Source organism: Nerophis ophidion, linkage group LG15, assembly GCF_033978795.1.
Source record: "Nerophis ophidion isolate RoL-2023_Sa linkage group LG15, RoL_Noph_v1.0, whole genome shotgun sequence".
Taxonomy (NCBI): Eukaryota; Metazoa; Chordata; class Actinopteri; order Syngnathiformes; family Syngnathidae; genus Nerophis; species Nerophis ophidion.
In genome coordinates, this window is record NC_084625.1 from 1,213,247 (window position 1) to 1,225,666 (window position 12,420).

The 12,420-nt window shown below is 40.0% G+C and overlaps 2 protein-coding genes across 2 annotated transcripts in view; one reads left to right on the forward strand and one right to left on the reverse strand.

Moving 5' to 3' along the window:
- The window catches only part of LOC133569897 (supervillin-like), a gene marked incomplete at its 5' end in the record, with an annotated part of 172,032 nt that overhangs the window by 47,572 nt on the left and 112,040 nt on the right, over window positions 1-12,420 (forward strand). The window lies entirely within an intron of this gene.
- LOC133569803 (supervillin-like) overlaps window positions 1-12,420 on the reverse strand; it is a 51,075-nt gene that overhangs the window by 38,615 nt on the left and 40 nt on the right. Inside the window, exons 2-3 of the mRNA XM_061922425.1 lie at window positions 5,614-5,697; window positions 2,078-2,166 (exon numbers count right to left, since the gene is read on the reverse strand). Coding sequence (XP_061778409.1) covers window positions 2,078-2,166; window positions 5,614-5,697 — 173 coding nt within the window. The remainder of the gene's footprint in view (window positions 1-2,077; window positions 2,167-5,613; window positions 5,698-12,420) is intronic.

Below are 12,420 nucleotides of genomic sequence, written 5' to 3' on the forward strand. Positions count from 1 at the left end.
CGTTAATCCTGAGCCGGCGGTAATGCTAAGCATGTGCTAAATATTTAGCGAAACGAGTTTGACCCGGCAGTAATTCTAGGCAGGTGCATACTATATACCTGGTGGCAATTCAAGGAAATATGGTATGTACTAAATAAGTGCAGTTCATTTGAATGGGAATTTACTAGAACTGTGGGTATTTCAGGAAAAACAGGATTTTTTTTTTTAAACATAGGTAAAATATAGGTGATGACACAATTCTCACTCCTGTTGATGGGCTCATATTGCCCGTCTGATTCGAAGCTGCAATATTACCACTTTGTAATGGTGCTTTTTTCTTCTAGTATTTGTTTCTTTGTGGAACTTCTGAGCCCATGTTGGTGTGACATCACTTCTGACCCCATGTTGGTGTGACATCACTTCTGACCCCGTGTTGGTGTGACATCACTTCTGACCCCATGTTGGTGTGACATCACTTCTGACCCCATGTTGGTGTGACATCACTTCTGACCCCATGTTGGTGTGACATCACTTCTGACCCCATGTTGGTGTGACATCACTTCTGAGCCCATGTTGGTGTGACATCACTTCTGACTCCATGTTGGTGTGACATCACTTCTGACCCCATGTTGGTGTGACATCACTTCTGAGCCCATGTTGGTGTGACATCACTTCTGACCTCATGTTGGTGTGACATCACTTCTGAGCCCATGTTGGTGTGACATCACTTCTGAGCCCATGTTGGTGGGACATCACTTCTGACCCCATGTTGGTGTGACATCACTTCTGACCCCATGTTGGTGTGACATCACTTCTGACCCCATGTCGGTGTGACATCACTTCTGACCCCATGTCGGTGTGACATCACTTCTGACCCCATGTTAGTGTGACATCACTTCTGACCCCATGTTGGTGTGACATCACTTCTGACCCCATGTTGGTGTGACATCACTTCTGAGCCCATGTTGGTATGACATCACTTCTGAGCCCATGTTGGTGTGACATCACTTCTGACCCCATGTTGGTGTGACATCACTTCTGAGCCCATGTTGGTGTGACATCACTTCTGACCCCATGTTGGTGACATCACTTCTGACCCCATGTTGGTGTGACATCACTTCTGAGCCCATGTTGGTGTGACATCACTTCTGAGCCCATGTTGGTGTGACATCACTTCTGAGCCCATGTTGGTGTGACATCACTTCTGACCCCATGTTGGTGTGACATCACTTCTGACCCCATGTTGGTGTGACATCACTTCTGACCCCATGTTGGTGTGACATCACTTCTGACCCCATGTCGGTGTGACATCACTTCTGACCCCATGTTAGTGTGACATCACTTCTGACCCCATGTTGGTGTGACATCACTTCTGACCCCATGTTGGTGTGACATCACTTCTGAGCCCATGTTGGTGTGACATCACTTCTGAGCCCATGTTGGTGTGACATCACTTCTGAGCCCATGTTGGTGTGACATCACTTCTGACCCCGTGTTGGTGTGACATCACTTCTGACCCCATGTTGGTGTGACATCACTTCTGACCCCATGTTGGTGTGACATCACTTCTGAGCCCATGTTGGTGTGACATCACTTCTGACCCCGTGATGGTGTGACATCACTTCTGACCCCACGTTGGTGTGACATCACTTCTGACCCCATGTTGGTGTGACATCACTTCTGACCCCATGTTGGTGTGACATCACTTCTGAGCCCATGTTGGTGTGACATCACTTCTGAGCCCACGTTGGTGTGACATCACTTCTGAGCCCATGTTGGTGTGACATCACTTCTGACCTCATGTTGGTGTGACATCACTTCTGAGCCCATGTTGGTGTGACATCACTTCTGACCCCATGTTGGTGTGACATCACCACAAAGCCCAGTTTGACACGCACATCAGAGTGAATCTACATTTGTGCCACCATTAGGAAGTAATGTCCAACTTTTTTTGTTGTGCGTAGACCACTTGGACTTTGGCACTTTCATCGGAAGTCTTTTGGACTCCAGTCCGAGGCACCATTGTAGAGAACTTTCATTCTGGAAAGAGTGGAAGACGGTGCAGTGTCAAGAATCCCGAAGCAGAGCTGAAACTCACCTTTGGGGAGATCCTGGAGCAGAAGAAGATTTAAATCATTGCAGACTCCAGCTGGCGTCTCCGCTCCAAAGCACAAGTCCTTGTGCAAGCTGAGCATGCAAAGAAAAGTCATACTTCAGCTGGTAGAACATCAGCTTATTTCAAGGGGAATGTTTCCCGTTATCCACAATAACAATCTGCACCTTCTAAATAGTAAACAACTGATAGTGCAAGGCGGCTAACAATGCAGGTCATTTCATCCACGCTCCATTGACATGCTGTGACTTGAAGAATAACCAAGCTGAAGCCACGTTGTCCTTGGAAGAGCTAATGCCGAGGAACTACTTTTCTGGCATGGTGACTTATTGTAGCATCTTGCTCACAACAAACTCTGCCAAATTTGTTTTTAGACTTTTTAGTAATGTCTTACATTTTTTTAATGTTATTTTTATAAACATGTAAGATGTTTTTATTCATTTTATCAAACATTTTTTGGTTGCATGTAGCTGAGATAGGCGCCAGCGCCCCCTGCGACCCCAAAAGGGAATAAGCGGTAGAAAATGGATGGAAAATGGATGGAAATAAAAATGTTTAAAAAGTAGTTTGTAGCTTGCTAGGATCCTGATGACACTGCAGAAATACAACCACATCACACCAATTCTCAAATCCCCTCACTGGCTTCCTGTTCCACTAAGGATTGAATACAAAGTCTCCCTAATAACTCACCAGTGCCTCCACGGAAATGCCCCCTTTTACCTCAAAGAACTGCTCACCCCCAAATCCTCCACACCACAGGCTGACCTCCGAGGACAAAGCTACGAACAATGAGAGACCGGGTTTTCTGCTCCGCCGCTCCCAGTCTGTGGAACGGTCTCCCTGACCACCTGAGGGTACCACAGACTGTGGATGTTTTTTTTTTTTTTTAAAAGGCTTAACAACCCTTTTTTTGATATATTCATACTGTTCTAGATTTTATTTGTATTTATTTTTGTTAGCTTCTTTATTTTTATCTTTTGTAATACACTGTAGCACTTTGAGGTTGTTTTCTCAATGTCAAGTGCTTTTTAAAAATAAAATCTAGTATTATTATAATTATAATTATTATAATAATTATTATTATTGTATATTTCCCTTTGTCATTGGGGAGAAAGTTACCAGAAATTCTGGGGAAATCCCTGAATTTGGGGAAAGGGAAAACATGTTCAGCATTGGACATATGTGACGAGTAGTAGTGTGGGTGATGGTTGAAAGGTCGGAATCGGGTAAAAAAAAAAAAAAAAAAAAGGGGCAACATTTTGATTATCCAGGCTATTGTAGATCTACGAGTACGTCCATTCTCCTGGAAATTTGGGAAAACCGTGAATTTTTGAACATATTGATGCTAGCACAATGGTCCTAGATGACATGCATGGGTTGGTGTTGAAAAATGTTGACGTAGTAACAGTTTGAATTGAGAGTGGCTATTTCAGAATAACTGGAATTTTCAGGGAAAAAGGGAAATTTGTCCATAAAAATGTGGAACATTTCTTGTCCTAACCCAGAGGAATGTTTTGAAGGTGGAATGGTCACAAACGGTTGAAAATGTGGATTGCGACAACTTTCTAGGGAAGCAGTAAAAACTGGGAATTCCTGGAATTTTTTTAAAAACTCGAACTTAGTTTGATTGTCCAGAGTGAGTGGAGTGTGTGCATGTTGGAGAGTTTTAAAGCGGTTGTCATGACTACCGCTTATTTGGAGCACAAAGGCCAGAAGGGAATTTTCATTAATTGTCGGTTAATTGACTAATCAAATGTCAATAAAAGGATCAATATATATATATATATATATATATATATATATATATATATAGATATATATATATATCTATATATATATATGGCGATAGACACGTGATGAATGTATAGTATATATTTAACATTCTGTGGTTTGAAGAAACAGGAAGTATGGAAGCAAGGTTGGTTGCATGAACAAAGGCACTCATCACTCTTTGGTAACCTAGCAACACAGGAAGTGATGACTGATCAGTGGGCGTGACACTCTAACAGCCAATCAGGTAACAGTATCAACTATATATTAATACTATTTAAACAATTACTGCATAACAAAAAAATCCTTTCCCTTTAAATAAGAATAACAGGGCAAATGAATGTTACACAGACGCTATGTTTACTTTTTCACACTTTGCACTATTTTCTCACACTTTATGAAACATTTCTTGGATATTCCTTACTTTTAAGATCTCATTGTTAAGTGATTTTAATATTTTGTTGACATTGTTTGTTTTCCATGCTTGTGTTGACATTTCTTTTACTTCCTGACCTTATTTTCTATATGTCATTAAAATGTCAATAATTATCGATATGGACCGATACAGAACACTGATATCGTGATACAGTTTTCCGCCACATCGTCCAGCCTGACTGGGCGATATTCGTTTGATTTTGATCAACAATAAACCGTGAAAATGAGGAAATTGTAGACTCCAAGCTAAATTTGTTGTGCTTGTTCTCCATCCTGAAAGGGATTCATGTGGCCCTGTTGGTCATATTTTACCTGACACATGAAACATGACAAATAGCTTTATTAACTTCTTTTTTTTTTTTTTTAGACTAACAGTGCATCAATTTACCTGAAATAATTAAATCTTTTTTTCAAACTATAAGCATTTTTTGGCACATTTGATACTAAAATGTTAAATCAAACTCAGTTAATTATAATACGTTCAATCTATTTACAATTTAACCTACAAATAAAATAATTCGTGCAAATATGTATAAATATTATTTAATCAAAATGAGCACGTTTTGTCGTGTGATACTGGAGTATGATACTGATAAAGCATGTTGCCAGGGGTCACACGGCCCCACAATCAGAGAAGAACCAGGTTAAGGTCGTATCAATCAGTTGAAGCACTGGATTTATATTTATTCACAATTGTGATTATTATTTTTAGTAAGGAGTAGTAGGTATGTGGCAGACGGCCGCAACATTTGTATTAGCGCCACACCTTGAAAATATGTTTTGTTTTTGTACTTGAAAACAGATTGAAGTAATATAAGACAGCGGTCCCCAAACACACTTTAGTCTCGGTGAGGTGAGTCCGCACTTCCTGTCCGACACTAAAACAACACTTCCTCATTCTCCACCAATTACCTTTCAGGCACATAAGGTGTGTTTACAAAGGTGGAAAAAAGGGACTTCAAAGGCAAACCACAGGAACACAAAACATTAGCAGGTCGTTACAGTAGGAATCAAAATATGTATCGCCAATTTTGTACTATTGACAAGTGATGTACTGGAAACTTGACCCCTGAAAAAAAGACTGATTACCCAAAACATGATGTAAACAAGACTCACACCACTGTCAGCATGTCTGTGATGTGGACATAAGATATACAGCCATCTACAGAAGGTGCACATTTTAAGAGGAAACTGGGCAATTATTTGATGACGTTACGGTGACCACGCCCCTGACCACGCCCCCTGGGGAAACAGGTACTACAAACCTCACCTTGGTCTGAGCTGGAAGTTCAAAAACACCAACAATGACATCTTACCTCAAAGCTGGTCTCTGCAGTAATCTGGTGTTGCCGAGTGTAACACGGTCCTCACTCCCGGTTCCTGAGGACACATGACGACCACTCCATCATCATCATCATCATCATCATCATCATCACAAAGATCCAAATTGGGATTGTTATTCATCCTGATTCTAAATCCATTTATCATTTTCCTGCCAAAAAATGTTTTTATTGGGGCCATACTACATTGCTTTGAGGTCGGTAAGGACAACCCAAATCATACGTACATGAGGTAAACACCACCAGAATCATACGTACATGAGGTAAACACCACCAGAATCATACGTACATGAGGTAAACACCACCAGAATCATACGTACAAGAGGTGAGCACAACCAGAATCATACGTACATGAGGTAAACACAACCAGAATCATACGTACATGAGGTAAACACAACCAGAATCATACGTACATGAGGTAAACACAACCAGAATCATACGTACATGAGGTAAACACAACCAGAAACATACGTACATGAGGTAAACACAACCAGAATCATACGTACATGAGGTAAACACAACCAGAATTATACGTACATGAGGTAAACACAACCAGAATCATACGTACATGAGGTAAACACAACCAGAATCATACGTACATGAGGTAAACACAACCAGAATCATACGTACATGAGGTAAACACAACCAGAATCATACGTACATGAGGTAAACACAACCAGAATCATACGTACATGAGGTAAACACAACCAGAATCATACGTACATGAGGTAAACACAACCAGAATCATACGTACATGAGGTAAACACAACCAGAATCATACGTACATGAGGTAAACACAACCAGTCGGTAAACACAACCAGAATCATACGTACATGAGGTAAACACAACCAGAATCATACGTACATGAGGTAAACACAACCAGAATCATACGTACATGAGGTAAACACAACCAGAATCATACGTACATGAGGTAAACACAACCAGAATCATACGTACATGAGGTAAACACAACCAGTCGGTAAACACAACCAGAATCATACGTACATGAGGTAAACACAACCAGTCGGTAAACACAACCAGAATCATACGTACATGAGGTAAACACAACCAGAATCATACGTACATGAGGTAAACACAACCAGTCGGTAAACACAACCAGAATCATACGTACATGAGGTAAACACAACCAGAATCATACGTACAAGAGGTAAACACAACCAGAATCATACGTACATGAGGTAAACACAACCAGTCGGTAAACACAACCAGAATCATACGTACATGAGGTAAACACAACCAGAATCATACGTACATGAGGTAAACACAACCAGTCGGTAAACACAACCAGAATCATACGTACATGAGGTAAACACAACCAGAATCATACGTACATGAGGTAAACACAACCAGTCGGTAAACACAACCAGAATCATACGTACATGAGGTAAACACAACCAGAATCATACGTACAAGAGGTAAACACAACCAGAATCATACGTACATGAGGTAAACACAACCAGTCGGTAAACACAACCAGAATCATACGTACATGAGGTAAACACAACCAGAATCATACGTACATGAGGTAAACACAACCAGTCGGTAAACACAACCAGAATCATACGTACATGAGGTAAACACAACCAGAATCATATGTACATGAGGTAAACACAACCAGAATCATACGTACATGAGGTAAACACAACCAGAATCATACGTACATGAGGTAAGCACAACCAGAATCATACGTACATGAGGTAAACACAACCAGAATCATATGTACATGAGGTAAACACAACCAGAATCATACGTACAAGAGGTAAACACAACCAGAATCATATGTACATGAGGTAAACACAACCAGAATCATACGTACAAGAGGTAAACACAACCAGTCGGTAAACACAACCAGAATCATACGTACATGAGGTAAACACAACCAGAATCATACGTACATGAGGTAAACACAACCAGTCGGTAAACACAACCAGAATCATACGTACATGAGGTAAACACAACCAGTCGGTAAACACAACCAGAATCATACGTACATGAGGTAAACACAACCAGAATCATACGTACATGAGGTAAACACAACCAGTCGGTAAACACAACCAGAATCATACGTACATGAGGTAAACACAACCAGAATCATACGTACAAGAGGTAAACACAACCAGAATCATACGTACATGAGGTAAACACAACCAGTCGGTAAACACAACCAGAATCATACGTACATGAGGTAAACACAACCAGAATCATACGTACATGAGGTAAACACAACCAGTCGGTAAACACAACCAGAATCATACGTACATGAGGTAAACACAACCAGAATCATATGTACATGAGGTAAACACAACCAGAATCATACGTACATGAGGTAAACACAACCAGAATCATACGTACATGAGGTAAACACAACCAGAATCATACGTACATGAGGTAAACACAACCAGAATCATATGTACATGAGGTAAACACAACCAGAATCATACGTACAAGAGGTAAACACAACCAGAATCATACGTACAAGAGGTAAACACAACCAGAATCATATGTACATGAGGTAAACACAACCAGAATCATACGTACATGAGGTAAACACAACCAGAATCATACGTACATGAGGTAAGCACAACCAGAATCATACGTACATGAGGTAAACACAACCAGAATCATACGTACATGAGGTAAACACAACCAGAATCATACGTACATGAGGTAAACACAACCAGAATCATACGTACATGAGGTAAACACAACCAGAATCATACGTACATGAGGTAAACACAACCAGAATCATACGTACATGAGGTAAACACAACCAGAATCATACGTACATGAGGTAAACACAACCAGAATCATACGTACATGAGGTAAACACAACCAGAATCATACGTACATGAGGTAAACACAACCAGAATCATACGTACATGAGGTAAACACAACCAGAATCATACGTACATGAGGTAAACACAACCAGAATCATACGTACAAGAGGTAAACACAACCAGAATCATACGTACATGAGGTAAACACAACCAGAATCATACGTATATGAGGTAAACACAACCAGAATCATACGTACATGAGGTAAACACCACCAGAATTATACGTACATGAGGTAAACACAACCAGAATTATACGTACATGAGGTTAACACAACCAGAATCATACGTACATGAGGTAAACACAACCAGAATCATACGTACATGAGGTAAGCACAACCAGAATCATACGTACATGAGGTAAACACCACCAGAATCATACGTACATGAGGTAAACACAACCAGAATTATACGTACATGAGGTAAACACAACCAGAATCATACGTACATGAGGTAAACACAACCAGAATCATACGTACATGAGGTAAACACAACCAGAATCATACGTACATGAGGTAAGCACAACCAGAATCATACGTACAAGAGGTAAACACCACCAGAATCATACGTACATGAGGTAAACACAACCAGAATCATACGTACATGAGGTAAACACAACCAGAATCATACGTACATGAGGTAAACACAACCAGAATCATACGTACATGAGGTAAACACAACCAGAATCATACGTACATGAGGTAAACACCACCAGAATCATACGTACATGAGGTAAACACCACCAGAATCATACGTACATGAGGTAAACACAACCAGAATCATACGTACATGAGGTAAACACCACCAGAATCATACGTACATGAGGTAAACACCACCAGAATCATACGTACATGAGGTAAACACAACCAGAATCATACGTACATGAGGTAAACACAACCAGAATCATACGTACATGAGGTAAACACAACCAGAATCATACGTACATGAGGTAAACACCACCAGAATCATACGTACATGAGGTAAACACAACCAGAATCATACGTACATGAGGTAAACACAACCAGAATCATACGTACATGAGGTAAACACCACCAGAATCATACGTACATGAGGTAAACACAACCAGAATCATACGTACATGAGGTAAACACAACCAGAATCATACGTACATGAGGTAAACACAACCAGAATCATACGTACATGAGGTAAACACAACCAGAATCATACGTACATGAGGTAAACACAACCAGAATCATACGTACATGAGGTAAACACAACCAGAATCATACGTACATGAGGTAAACACCAACCAGAATCATACGTACATGAGGTAAACACAACCAGAATCATACGTACATGAGGTAAACACAACCAGAATCATACGTACATGAGGTAAACACAACCAGAATCATACGTACATGAGGTAAACACAACCAGAATCATACGTACATGAGGTAAACACCACCAGAATCATACGTACATGAGGTAAACACAACCAGAATCATACGTACATGAGGTAAACACCACCAGAATCATACGTACATGAGGTAAACACAACCAGAATCATACGTACATGAGGTAAACACAACCAGAATCATACGTACATGAGGTAAACACAACCAGAATCATACGTACATGAGGTAAACACAACCAGAATCATACGTACATGAGGTAAACACAACCAGAATCATACGTACATGAGGTAAACACAACCAGAATCATACGTACATGAGGTAAACACAACCAGAATCATACGTACATGAGGTAAACACAACCAGAATCATACGTACATGAGGTAAACACAACCAGAATCATACGTACATGAGGTAAACACAACCAGAATCATACGTACATGAGGTAAACACAACCAGAATCATACGTACATGAGGTAAACACAACCAGAATCATACGTACATGAGGTAAACACAACCAGAATCATACGTACATGAGGTAAACACCACCAGAATCATACGTACATGAGGTAAACACAACCAGAATCATACGTACATGAGGTAAACACAACCAGAATCATACGTACATGAGGTAAACACAACCAGAATCATACGTACATGAGGTAAACACAACCAGAATCATACGTACATGAGGTAAACACAACCAGAATCATACGTACATGAGGTAAACACAACCAGAATCATACGTACATGAGGTAAACACAACCAGAATCATACGTACATGAGGTAAACACAACCAGAATCATACGTACATGAGGTAAACACAACCAGAATCATACGTACATGAGGTAAACACAACCAGAATCATACGTACATGAGGTAAACACAACCAGAATCATACGTACATGAGGTAAACACAACCAGAATCATACGTACATGAGGTAAACACAACCAGAATCATACGTACATGAGGTAAACACAACCAGAATCATACGTACATGAGGTAAACACAACCAGAATCATACGTACATGAGGTAAACACAACCAGAATCATACGTACATGAGGTAAACACAACCAGAATCATACGTACATGAGGTAAACACAACCAGAATCATACGTACATGAGGTAAACACAACCAGAATCATACGTACATGAGGTAAACACAACCAGAATCATACGTACATGAGGTAAACACAACCAGAATCATACGTACATGAGGTAAACACAACCAGAATCATACGTACATGAGGTAAACACAACCAGAATCATACGTACATGAGGTAAACACAACCAGAATCATACGTACATGAGGTAAACACAACCAGAATCATACGTACATGAGGTAAACACAACCAGAATCATACGTACATGAGGTAAACACAACCAGAATCATACGTACATGAGGTAAACACAACCAGAATCATACGTACATGAGGTAAACACAACCAGAATCATACGTACATGAGGTAAACACAACCAGAATCATACGTACATGAGGTAAACACAACCAGAATCATACGTACATGAGGTAAACACAACCAGAATCATACGTACATGAGGTAAACACAACCAGAATCATACGTACATGAGGTAAACACAACCAGAATCATACGTACATGAGGTAAACACAACCAGAATCATACGTACATGAGGTAAACACAACCAGAATCATACGTACATGAGGTAAACACAACCAGAATCATACGTACATGAGGTAAACACAACCAGAATCATACGTACATGAGGTAAACACAACCAGAATCATACGTACATGAGGTAAACACAACCAGAATCATACGTACATGAGGTAAACACAACCAGAATCACAACCAGAATCATACGTACATGAGGTAAACACAACCAGAATCATACGTACATGAGGTAAACACCAACCAGAATCATACGTACATGAGGTAAACACAACCAGAATCATACGTACATGAGGTAAACACAACCAGAATCATACGTACATGAGGTAAACACAACCAGAATCATACGTACATGAGGTAAACACAACCAGAATCATACGTACATGAGGTAAACACCACCAGAATCATACGTACATGAGGTAAACACAACCAGAATCATACGTACATGAGGTAAACACAACCAGAATCATACGTACATGAGGTAAACACAACCAGAATCATACGTATATGAGGTAAACACAACCAGAATCATACGTACATGAGGTAAACACAACCAGAATCATACGTACATGAGGTAAACACAACCAGAATCATACGTATATGAGGTAAACACAACCAGAATCATACGTACATGAGGTAAACACAACCAGAATCATACGTACATGAGGTAAACACAACCAGAATCATATGTATATGAGGTGAACACCACCAGAATCATACGTACATGAGGTAAACACAACCAGAATCATACGTACATGAGGTAAACACAACCAGAATCATACGTACATGAGGTAAACACAACCAGAATCATACGTACATGAGGTAAACACAACCAGAATCATATGTATATGAGGTAAACACCACCAGAATCATACGTACATGAGGTAAACACAACCAGAATCAT